The 13,096-nt window shown below is 40.2% G+C and overlaps 1 protein-coding gene across 3 annotated transcripts in view; it reads right to left on the reverse strand.

Annotated features, from left to right (window-relative positions):
• Window positions 1-1,588: 1,588 nt before the first annotated feature.
• The window catches only part of megf11 (multiple EGF-like-domains 11), a 75,170-nt gene continuing 63,662 nt past the window's right edge, over window positions 1,589-13,096 (reverse strand). The window contains exons 16-26 of one of the 3 annotated variants that reach the window (XM_075469943.1): window positions 11,952-12,086; window positions 9,375-9,503; window positions 8,649-8,777; window positions 7,894-8,022; window positions 7,627-7,755; window positions 7,287-7,520; window positions 6,894-7,057; window positions 6,738-6,801; window positions 4,533-4,577; window positions 3,669-3,875; window positions 1,589-3,422 (exon numbers count right to left, since the gene is read on the reverse strand). In XM_075469943.1, the coding sequence (XP_075326058.1) occupies window positions 3,247-3,422; window positions 3,669-3,875; window positions 4,533-4,577; window positions 6,738-6,801; window positions 6,894-7,057; window positions 7,287-7,520; window positions 7,627-7,755; window positions 7,894-8,022; window positions 8,649-8,777; window positions 9,375-9,503; window positions 11,952-12,086 (1,541 nt within the window). In that variant the 3' untranslated portion in view covers window positions 1,589-3,246. Of the gene's footprint in view, window positions 3,423-3,668; window positions 3,876-4,532; window positions 4,578-6,737; window positions 6,802-6,893; window positions 7,058-7,286; window positions 7,524-7,626; window positions 7,756-7,893; window positions 8,023-8,648; window positions 8,778-9,374; window positions 9,504-11,951; window positions 12,087-13,096 lie in introns of all 3 variants that reach the window. The other 2 variants (XM_075469942.1, XM_075469944.1) reach the window with 2 other exon arrangements.

Consider the following 13,096-nt stretch of genomic DNA (forward strand, 5'->3'; position numbering starts at 1 on the left):
GGTCTTGAATGGCTCAGGAAATCAAAAACATTTCCTGTTTCTGTCTCAGTGCCTCTGCTCAAAGGCAGCAGAAGGTCCCCTGCTGCAGTAATCACACCGGCATTTGTTTTAAAAAACCTTCACTGATGGATGCCACGCATTCAATTCGCACAGATTTAGATTTTTTTTTCACTGTTCAGCATCTCCCCAGCTTTCAGTCTGAATTCTGTTAAATGAGGTCATCGCTGTATTTGACTCTCTACCCTGTTTAAACTGTGAAAAGCACATGGTTTATTTCTATATTGTGATAGCATTCAACAATGTACAAAATCAATATCTGTCCCGAGAGCTTATCTGGTAGCAGTGTGACCTTGTTTTTTATGTTTCTATTTCTTTTTAGCTCCATCCAAAGGCTCCTGGTTCCATTTGCTTTCACTGGGGTATCACTCAGGGCTTGTTGGCTGTCAGTTGGGGGGCATGTTCATCATCCATAGCACTTGGGAAATCTGCTCTAGTGTACTAGTGAGAAACACCTAAACACCTCAAACATATATCAAGATGGCTCACTGCTGCTTTTCCCAGGTACAATAATATGTTATCTATCCCTTAAAATGAACCCATAACAGCCACAGGTCAGAAACATCTCCTAATAAGTCGCACTGTAATATTGGCTTAACGTTGCATTGGACATTGTATTTACAGGATGTGCTGCATGTTTAAATGATTTTATTCAGTTTATGTTGTGGCTGATGTCAGGTAGTACTTAGAAAAGTGTAGTCCTATAACATGCTGTGATAAGCAATGAATGTGCTCTTTGCATGAATGCTACATAGCCCTGACAGGTAAGGATCACATTTAATAGTTTATAGAAAATAGTTTACTTTTTACAATGTGTTGTCTATGTGCAGAATTGTTTTTATGATTTTAATGAATAATGTTATTTTAACAGTAATCTTACTAACATTTTAAACACCCAACTGTGTTGTCTCACATAAACCCATGCAGAGTGGTGCACATAGGACAATCATATCCTAAAATCATTAGGCAAACTTAAGGATCTTGTTTTTGTTGATCTCCAGCATTTTAACACTTGCAACAGTGATGCATAAATGAACTCCTGATGTAAGACTGTATAGACTTCTGACCACAGCCCATTACAACTATATGTGACACTGGGCATGGTCAGAGGTGAAACAGGGGGAGGCAGTGACAAGCTACTTTTTTTCTGGTGTCAGTTTATCATTAAATTCCTGCACACCATCCCATAAGGCAGATTAGAATGTTCTAACAGTGGTGGCACTGTACCGTGTATATACATAGCGGTTGAATCTTAGTAAATGTGGTCTTCACTTGTGTAATTTAGGAGATATAGTCACAAACTGCTCAGAACTAGAATTATATGTACCTTAGATGTATAATAAATGTGAAAGTGCTTTTACAAAATGTTTTTACCCGTGAATTTGAAAGGTTTTAACAGAAAATAAAGTGTGGCATGTTCGTCTCACGTCTCAAAAAGACTAAAAAAATAAGTAAACATCCAGTAACCCAATTAAATTTCTTTTTAGCTATGCATCAGTTTTATACAGGGTATTAACCTGACTGAGACAGGTTTCTGATGGCAGAATAGGCATTTAATTTGAAACAAACTTAGGTACCAAAACAACAACCAGCTTTGATATGACAGCAACTAGAAAACTGTCCTCAGAGGACAAACAGTCACAGAAAGTATTATCAGTTTTTACTACACTGGTCAAAGATGGCATCATAATGTCCAGCAATAATGAAACACTGTCTGTGCATCGATTGTCAACATGTTATTGCTTCACAGAGGGTGAAATGGAATTCACATGATCAGTGAGCAAATTCAGTTCACTAAAAAGTTAATTGGCCTGATACAAACATAAAATCTTCTTTTTGATGGATTTTTACATATGGTTACCTTGGTGAATGCTGCACAGGGGATTTGTGGTCTTAAACTGGTCAGATGAAATATTATTTTCAATCTACAATTTGACAGCAAGAGAACATTTTTAGGTGACTTCAAAAACAGCTCACACAATGACACTGCTAATCTCACAGGATAAATTGTGTTTTATCTACATCAGTGGGTATCCATTATCTGATCATGCTTTATATCTTCTTTTTTTTTAAATTCTAGTCACATTGATTTAAAAAAGAACATCATCAGTAATATAAATAAATACTAAAAGCAATTACCTTTATAAATACAAAACATAAAAGGTCAAAGCAATCAATTCTTAACATCCAATATTCTAAAAATGTAAACATTGCAAGAAAAAAGCTTCCACATAAAAAAAATAACAACAACACAGGATTGGAGCACTTCATTAGTGTGGGGATAAAAAAAAAAATCTAAACTTTAGACTTTTATTCTGTGTCTGTGACTCTCAGTAATGTAATAAATGCATGAACACTGGTGACCCAAATACATGTCCAGATACACATGGCCTCATTAACAATAAAACTTAGTTTACATTAGTATTAACTGTGTGATCATTACTGGATAACAGTGAACAGTGAATACAGAGCCATTACAATAGATTCCTATTTATCCATGCTTTCTCAGAGTTGGTTCACTCTCAGCCGTCTAACATATTGGATAGAGCACTATCTTCCTTTGCATGAACCTTTCTTCACTTCGTAGATGAGCAGAAGCACTTCATGTTGCAGTACTGTGGTCTGCACCTGCTGCACATCGGGGAGATTCATACACATATGTTTGTACATCATTAATCTTTGCCCACTTCGATATAGTCAAGGTTGCAATTCCTTCCTTCCTGGAGGGACAATCACTTCTTTTTAGGGGATATTATAAACACTTGGCTGCTCTTGAATAATAAACCTATATCATGGGATGAGAACGAGCACGAGGGTAGCTCTTGCCCTGTGAATAAACTGTCCACCCATTTCATCTATTCTGCCCTTAGCTGTGTTTGGAAAAATAACGTTCCACTTCAGGAGGTCCATAAACAGGCCAGGCAGCAAACTGAGTGATCAGTTATATAAGAAATAAAATGGGTGAACGGTCGCTGGTGTTTGGGACACTCGTTCCTCCCCTCTCTCCTTCTGGGGAACAGACAGAGTGCAAGTGAGGGAGCCAAAGAGACCAGGTTCCAGAGGAGCTGTGGCTGTCTCTCCATCTCAGTATTTAATCGAACGCACACGGAGACAAAGCAAGGGCCGTTGGTTGAAAGTTAGTTTCCCAGCTGCCGGCATGCTGTCGTAACCAGGTAGAGGATGTGCACTCTAGAGCAAGGAGCTGGGGCTCTCTGGTGGTGGTGGGGGTGTTTGTGTGGGGCTATGACGCATGGGCAGAATGTCGTAGTGGCTCGGGATGTGGCTGCTGCAAGGAAGGTCATAGGGACTCTGGGAGAAGCCGGTGGCCATTCCATTGGGTCCCTGCAGGACGCTCACAGTTGGCTCTGCGATAGTTTGGGGAAAGAAGGTGGGGAGAAAATGGTACAGGTCAGTTGGCTAGTTTTAAAAGAGCCCAGACAGACTGAGGATAAAAGAAAAAGAAGAGGCGCATGCAGTGGAGAGCCAGGTCACATTTCCTCTTAGCAAGGCTTAAAAAGTCTGTACAGGCACACAGCGTGAGATATGACCAGACAGGCCATAAACTGTAGGGCCCCGCTGAGCTCCACACACCAGAGAAAAGACACACTCACCAACATCATAGACATTCCTGCTCACAGTGCCCAGGAGGGTGGCGGTGCCTCCAAAGGGCACTTCACGGTGGGAGGGGGATTTCATCTCCACATAGCTGCTCTCTGTGTGCTTGCATGCCAACCCTGGTGGGTCTCTAATAGTAGCGTATGGATTATCACTATTCAGAGAGCAGGAGCTGTTGCTGCACATGGAGCTCTTGATGTAATCTGGAGTGACCACAAGACAAAGACATATTTAGTGTCATCAAAGATGATTGTCAAAGACTTGGAAAGGTGGCATCGATACTGGAATTCTAAACAGAGATCTCGGTAAAGAAAGGAGAATGGCAATGAAGCTGAAGTAGCTGATCTTCTTTTGTCTCTGACGGGTGACTAATGGTGGTATATAGTAATCAGAGTACAAAGGGGAGAGTCTGGATGGCTCATCTCATCCATAACAGTCTCATCAATCTGATAAGAGGCCTCATTAGAGACCACAGCATAGCCTTCTTCACACCCTTGGGTCCCTCACATTCACCACGACTGCACAGTGTGGGAGACAATGTGACGTATCAGGCACTGAGCCATAGAAAGCAATTACTCTTGAAATAAAACCTCGGACCTCCATGATCTTGTCTAAAGTGCAGAGAGTTTTCACACAAATCACAGAGGGGGAAAAATTTAGGGTGTGAAATTTGGGGTCAGAAAAATTAAGAATATCAGAGCTGGAAAGAAGCCAAATGGGACAACCAGTACATGAGCTGTTAAGCATGAAAGGATTTAAACATTATGATCTTAGTGGATCAGTTCATTTAAAATCATACAACATGCAGAACAAGATGCTTAGAAAACACGAACAAACTGTCCCTGCAGTTAACTGTTTACCTTTTCTTGAACTTCTTTGAATCTGTGCCTCTCCCTGTTGAACATCTGGCAGAACACAAGAAGGCAAACATTACATAAATTCCCCGAATATGTGAACATTGACAGCAAATGTGTCACATAGTATGTTATTTCTGGAGGAATATGAGCAAAGTAATGGCTTGGCCGTAATGAAAATTTCATCTGCTTCCTATCCCCCAAGGCTTACAAGCTTACATCAATGAGGACATGGTGGGATATTTGCCAAACAGCACAGATAACGAAAGGAGGACGAGGCTCATGCTAAAGGGTAGTTGATCAATCAGAGACACTTTGACCTCCCATAGGAATCGATCTGCTGTGTACTTGGACACAAAATGGAAATGAGCAGATCAGGCTGTCTAAGATCAAGTGAAGCATGTCCAAAAATGGATTTACAATTTTTCATGGTTTTTAGCTTTAATAGCCCCAAAATTAGCATTATTTCAGAAGTACAGTATTTCTTTCAGTTTGCAGCAACACAGAGTACAAAGTGTTACAACATTTTGGCAACCTGGTTTCTGAAAAAACATGATCTTCACACAATGAAAACATTTTTATACTTGGTTATTTTCTTATTGAAAAAATAATCATCAAATATTACACAACTGTGAGTGAAAAAACATGTGAAGCAATTCATGTGAAAGTGGAACTATAGAGGAATTATCAGGTTTGCCTTGGTGCTCTGTCTTATTTAAAGAACAACTGTCTTTCAGAGTTTTAGTTTTAAGGAGATGTTTGAAGGAGCGTGTTATAGCATGAGCAAAGGAGACATTTGAAGAACTCAGAAAAAAGTTGCTGATACTCATCAGGCTGAAAAAGGTTATAAAACCATCTCTTAAAAGTTTGGAATCCACCGATCAACCATCAGACAGATTTTGTTTACATTTAGGATTGTTGCTAGTAAGAATATGTAAAGTAATACGTTTTACAAAGGAACACAGGGTAGCCTCTAAATAACTTACCTTTCTCATATAGATTAATATCAAAGTTTGTGAGTCCACTAAAAGGAGAACATGGAAAAACACTGTTTGGTTTCGCATGAAACAAGCAGCTATTTGGAGAAGGAAAAACATTTTTTATTCAATCTGTGAATCAGGGTTGTGAGTTCTGCTGCTTCTAGGCCAGGACAGCTTGCCATAATTGGTAAAATCATGAATTTTAAATTAAACAAAGTTAATTAAAGTTACCCAACCTCTCCCTTTGAATTCTATCTCAACAGACAAAGGGTCATGAAGCAGGACAACAACCTTGAGCACACAAGTCGATGTAACAAATAGGAATAAATAAACGAGCTAATGAAGGGCCAAGCCGAAGTGAGCTGACCTAAATCCAAATGTCGTTTATAGGACCTGAAGAAAGCAATTCATTGGAGGAAATTCCCCAACATACATCTCAGAGTTAAAGCTTTTTGTACTGAGAAGTGAGACTAATCAAAACTGATATGTAGGACTGATCAACAGTTAGTGGAAACATTTACTTTTAAGTTGTTGTTGCACAACAGGTCACAAGAGATGCTTGGTTTCTTAATCTGCTTTCAGGACATCTTTGAACATCTAATATTGTTTAAGGCCATATTTATGCAAAACATATATAGATTATTATACACAGCGATTCTAATCTCTTCTCTCGAGGAAAGGCATATATTGATCAAATTCATTACTAACTAGGTTTCCTACGTTTACATTCATTTCCTGTGTACTCAATAGTCTCCACTTCTTGGTTGTCAGCAGGGAGAATTACAGTCGACACAATAAGAGAACTGCAGTTTTGTGTGTAATAAAACTTTAGTGTGTACTAAGACATTTATAATAACATGCTGAAGACAAACGCACACAAGATCATTTTCAACAGTTCACATTGTTAGACTGCAGTTTGACCCAATGTAAGCCATTATAGTTGCTAGGGGATGTAAAGGAGTACTAATGAGTTCATAGTGACCCCTATTCATCTTCGCTCACATAATGTCTCTGATTGTCCCGCATATCTTATCAAAATCGGAGCAAAGGTTATGTTTAACAAGAGACCCTCTGGTTCATCTTCATTCACAGCAGCTTTGTGCCAGTAAAAGGTCTGCATTAATGACACGTGTATCTTTGCCCTTGAATCGAAAAATTTTGCACATTTCTGCCCACAAGTCAAAACTCAGTCTGTATTTGGTGTGATATGATGAGAAAGAGTATTACTAACCTATGTCATTGAGGTTGCAGTAGGCTCTCCATTCAGAGCCATTTCTGCTCTTCAGGGTGCTTGACTGGGAAAGGAGGAACAGAAACGGTCGTTGTTTTTGTGCTGTGACATTAGGAAATGAAATATTGTGTGAAGACACATGTTGAATGTTCTTACTTTGAGCGTCAGAGTGCTATCCAGGTTGCTGGAAATGGTTGAGACAACATTGCACTGAGCCACAGTGTGATAACTGGGGTTGGTGAAGCACTGGCTGCTGCTGCTGTTCTGACTCTGATTGATGTCAGGGCCGCTGGTCCTCATCGCTACAGTACTGCCACACTCTGAGCGGGTAAGAGGTTGAGAAATTTGAAAGATAAATTTATGTGCTTGACACATTTTTGTGCAACATTGCAACACATATAATATGATACTACACATTACATGCTACATATGTAATAGGATATCAATTTCAATTTTGGAACATTCAAACATTTTGGTTATATTATAGAAAAATGCACAGTTATTTAGCCATAGCATAGTTATGGTTAGCATACATTTTAATTATCTTACCAGAAAGAGAATAGTCAGTGTTGTTAATGTGCATTGCTTGTGTGTAGGACACACTGGGTTGAATCTCATGACCCTTGTCTCTCTGCCTCTGTCTGTACCACACAAACAGACTAAGCATGGCCATGATGATAAGGAGGAGAAAGATGATTCCCATGACAGCCCCTGCAGACTGGCGCTCTGAGCCTCGTGCTGGGCTAATCTTAGTGTATGGGTTGAGCTCCTCCATCATCAGAGCTGCTACATAGAAAACCCAGAGAGTGGGTCATTTGAATAATATATACACATCAGCGTTTGAGCAATCATACACCACAAATTCTCAACCAGTCCAGTCACCTCTCACCTTGATCACAGCGGATGCCTTTGTATCCAGGGCTGCAGTAGCATGTTCCAGTCACGTAGTCACAGGTAGCATTGTTCAGGCACTCACACAGCTGTTGGCAACCATATCCAAATGTACCAGCGGGACACTCTGCATGGCAGAGAGGCACATTACTACATCCATCAAAATTAAAACATTTATTGACCAGGAGCCAAAGTCTTTAGAGAACACATACACTCATCTACAAGGTAATTTTGCTTATAGCTAAATTGTGCAGGCCTACTCAACTCTGTTCACAGCTCGTCCCAATGAAGCCAGTTCGACAAGCACACTGGCCAGTGATGTGGTCACAGTCTGCGCCATTCTGGCAGCGACAGACTTCGGCGCAGTCCCTGCCATAGAACCCTGAAGGGCAGCCTGGGACAGAGATGTATAAAATGTATAAAATGGGCGGGATGGGGGAAGAAAAGAAAGAGAAGGCGAGACAACATAAAGAGTCAAGGTCATATTGCAAGGGAACAGAAAAATCAATACAATTCAATGTCTCTGCTGCATACTCAATAAGGGACAATGTGAATGAATGGAAATGTGAGATTTCCTGCTTCAGCAGAAAATCAAGTTATGCTGTTAACCCAGAGGTGGAGTTGAAGAACAAGACAATTGGAAATAGTAAGAATCCGAGTGAGGAAAACGTAAAGAAAACAGTCATAAGAAATTACTTTTATTGTACAATAGCAGGAGCTTGACATTACAAACAGTACTGAATAAACCCTTCAGGTTATGGATGATGGAATGCAAATTACAGGACTGATGTTGATGATCTTCACTATTGCAGGGGTTAATGACTGGAATGTATCATGAGTAAAATGGTGAAGTGACCACTAGTTTTAGTTTGATGGTGCCCTCCCCGTAAAATTGTAAATTAAACCTTTACATCCTCCAGTTACAAAAATACATTGCTGCTTCCTTGTTATTTACTGCGGTTCTGCTGGACGGCCAGTAGATGTCACTGTGTGTCTGTTGACTGGATGGGAGAAACTCACGTTGCGTGCAGTAGAGACCGGTCCAGCCGGGGCTGCACCTGCACTCCCCATCATAGGCACTGCACTGGGCTCCGTTGTGACAGTTACAGGAGTTGAGACAATCAGGGCCCCAGTGCCCAGAGGGACAGGCTGCAGATGCCAGAGACACAGTCAACTTCATTGTCACACATTCTCCCACATATACTCTGTACCCGAAGACATGCATACATGAAGCACTGAACGCTTTTTGAGGGAAAGTTGAGACATTCTCCACATATTCCTACAATATATTCCTATGTTATAATTTGAGTATTCCCTGTGGAAAATCCAGAGTGATCATTACTCTCCACCCGTCTGTATCTTACATCATATGAGAAGATATTGGTGTCAGATTGAATATCTGTTAAGAATTAGTTTTTAAGTTATTTTCATTTTAAGTACTGTACATGCACACACACAAAATACACATCAATTTCCCATGGCATGGCGGCTCAAAGCTCTGCTAATGATCTTTGGCCCGTGGTGCAGTAAATCAAAGAGCATAATGTATTACAACAACCATTTAAGCAAGCTATGTGTATTACATCATGTGGGGCTGAGGGCAGTTCTTGTGAATGTGTAGGGTCATGAAAATGACTAATGTGTTTGAAGGCAAGTGGGAGAAATAAAATAAGGATGGGAGACAGACAATGGAAGGGTGAGATACAGGAAACTGAGCAAAAAAAGGATGAAGGAGTGAAGCCATACCCTGAGAGCAATCTTCTCCAATCCAGCCAGGGAAGCATTGGCAGGAGCCATCGATGGGGTTGCAGGTGCCGTTGTTGGTGCAGAGGCAGATCTCAGCACAAGCCCTCCCGTATCTGCCGTTTGTACAGACTGCAAAACAGGAAAAAAGAAAAGGAAGACACATCACTTTACAAAGCACATCTGATCAGCTTATCATTACTACTACAGAGACCAGTTAAACCCATTAACATCATGACATCAAACTTAAGCGTATTACTGAGAATACCTTTATACAAACAAACTCATCCTGTGACAGGTTGTGTGAACATTTACTCTAATGGGCAATATTGTTCTATTTGAGTTGACACTAAGTGAATTGATCTGTTTAGACAATAGGAGGAGTCGATCTCTGCCTCCTGTGGCACTATTGCCCTATTTCCACCCACTAGAGTGCAATGAGTGATATGCCACAGAATTAAAATAGACCATGTACACAGACCACTGAATAAATATTTCATGAAATTAATTTTTCAATACACTCCGGCACTCTTCCATTAAAGATATAATTTCCAGTGAAACCTCAATTGTGTTTTTTGGGAGGACCATGGGGCAAATTGTAACCATCAGGAACATGGAGCTGCCGCACAACAGAGAGATTAAAGGTCTCATATAAAGAGAATAGCCCAGTTTTAGAAATATCTGATAAGGTGGCTCACTGTGAAAGACATGGGTCGGACTCATTTTCATGTGGGGTGATTTTAATGATTACATTTCTACTGGTTTTCCCTTCTTCTTGAGAGCTCTTTCAAGCTCCTTCAAGCAGGTTGTCATTAAGCCATGAGGTTGGCTCCCCCATGCTGCTTCTGGGGTTTGAAGCCTCAACTCACTAGGAGAGCTTCATTAGGCTGGGACTTTGTGTGTTGGACGGAGGACAAGTGAGGACGCCGATGGGCCTCAACAAGAGGAGAATATGCTTGTTGTCAGCCACCTTCGTCCCTCGTTGCCTAACGCCTGCTCAACAGTAATTATAGCCACGACAAATTAGGACTGGCTCTCTCATCTTTACTTTTTTCCCTTCCCTCAGCTAAGCTATTAAACTTTTATTTATAAGACACATCTCAAAACCATGAAAGAGAATTGAAAAAATCCCCAATTGGCTTTCTGTAATTTATAAAAAAAAATGGTAAATTGTAAGAAGTGAAAATCTACATCACATTTGAATGTATGAGTCTTGTCTAATGCTACACTTTAGGACCAATGAGGAGCCACTAACAAGACAAACACAGTATCTTGGGACACAAATTATCACACACGAGCTGATATTAAGCTGCAACCATGCATCCATTTTGTAAATCCACTTAACCTAATTCAGGGTCGAGGTGGGGGGAAGTGTTGGAGCCTATCCCAGCTGCCATTGGGCCAGAGGTGGGGTACACCCCAGATGGGTCACCAGCCACACAGAGACAAGCAACCAACCAGAGACAAACAACTATGGGACAATTTAGAGTCACCAATCAACCTAACATGCATGTTTTTGGACCCAATAAATACAGGGAGAACATGAAACTCCACACAGAAAGGCTTTGGGATTTGAACCAGGGACTCTCTTGCTGTTGGGAAACAGTGCTAACCAGTACACCACCATGTAGCATAAGCTGCAAACATGTCGTTCCTAAGATGGACAATGGGGGACATAAAAACTGCACTCATAAAATATACTTGTCATATCAACAAAAACTATTTACACACAGTTTACATTTCCACTAAGTGGTCTGTTTGTTTTTAATACTTCAGACTCAGTTAAACATTAAGCCAAACTGTTTGGCTCAGACAGTGATGATAGATGAAATGACTCATGACCTCTTAAACAGTTGTAACAGTTAAATCAAACACATTTTGGGTTAAAACAAGGAACATCGTGGAAGTAAGGCTAAACTTTTTTTTCTAATTCTTTCGCACAAGGTCTTTCCATGTGATTAAATCATCACCAAGGCAATTCCCAAAAGACAGATTGCCTTGAAATTAAATTAACAAGAGAAACAGATGTGCACATGAGTTGCCTCTTTGTCTTTGTATATTCATGAAAAGCAATTTACTTGCAGCTCCCTTTGCTGAAGTAGGCAAAGGGATGATAATATTTACACAACTTGTTTTTTGCCTTTGAAAACGGATCTGAGCAATTGTTTACTTTCTATTGAAAGCTGATTTATTTATTTATTTATTTACTTATTTCGTATGGGGTTTACAGATACCACATTTTTTTTGTAGTTTGAAAGCAAAGATGTCAGTGGGAGACACAGCAGTAGGACATTGTATGCAAATGTACAGCTGTACTCATGATGAAAACAGTGAAATAAAATGTGTATTTTACATGAAATTAGTCCTAAAGCAGTACTAAATATTTCAAGTCTCAATATAAAGTAACATTTATACAATCATTTTCTACAATATCAATCAGTTTTATTTCCTAACCATTGAAATTCAGACTTTTGGTATTTTCTATCAAGGGAAATTTGTAAAGAATTTCAAAATAACTATCCACAGTACCCATCAGTTTTAATGCAGGAAAAGGTCAAAAAGGCTAAGAAGGCTACTTGCCTTGGTTGCACAAAGAGCCAGAGAAGCCGGACAGGCACTCACAGTGGCCAGTGACATGATGGCACGGCCCGGTGCTGTGCACACACTGCGGACACGACTGGCTGCAGCGTTTCCCATAGAACCCAGGAGAGCAGACTGCAGCCCAGCAGAGTGTGACGGGAGAGGAGAGAGAATCCATCACCAATGTTGGATGGAACAAGAGGTATATAATTATGAGACACAGCATGACAGCGATCACGGGAGTGGGGGAAAAACCCAGGCAGGAGGAAATATAGGAGAAGAGAGAAAGAAAGACAGCAAAGGGCAATCACTGACATTTTATCTGTTGCCACAGAGGGAATAGTAAAAGAGTTAAGAGAACTGTGAAAGTCTTATTTATGTCAAATCTCGAAGAATAGCTTTGTGATCTAAATATGTCAGGAAATACACAACTGAGTGTTGATAACACTCATTTGATTTAAAAATGTAAACCAAGATATTCAAATGCTGGAATAAAGGTTATTCTACTGGCATTGCAAAGATCATCAACTTTGCAACAATCAGAATAGGCTTAGGTATCAGTGTAATTTTCCTATTTCTTTTAAAGGATGATTTCTACTTCAATGACAATATTCTCATGGGATGACTGGGGTTTCCCCAAATAGACTATTTTAGGAAACTGTAGTCTGGGCTACAGTTTGACAACCACTGAATGTGAAGTTTACCCAGAGGGGTTAGGATTTTATTTGGAGCACCAGGCAGGATACATTTTTGTCAGCCTCTAGAGATGTTTGTAATCCCTCAATTAAACTTTCACTGAAAAAAGAAAGACTCTCTCACACACACAAAACTGCAGTTATGAGGCTTGTACCTGACGAGTAAATTACCTGTCTAAATATTGAATTTTTTTGGCGTATTCATTTCACACAGGGAAACACACACACACACACACACACACACACACACGAATAGTTTGTGTCTCTCTCCTATATTCAACTCAAATAGATGTTTACAGGTTTGTGACTGTGAATGTCTCTGCTAATCAGTGAGCTCCTCACTTGAGAGCAGCTTAAGACAGACTCCCTTCAGAAACCAGAGCTGGCGCTCCCAGTGAACATGCCCACTGATGAGCCTCAGGCGAGGACTTTGAGTCTCCCACTGTGAGC

The sequence above is a fragment of the Odontesthes bonariensis genome, chromosome 7 (genome assembly GCF_027942865.1).
Source record: "Odontesthes bonariensis isolate fOdoBon6 chromosome 7, fOdoBon6.hap1, whole genome shotgun sequence".
Lineage (NCBI taxonomy): Eukaryota > Metazoa > Chordata > Actinopteri > Atheriniformes > Atherinopsidae > Odontesthes > Odontesthes bonariensis.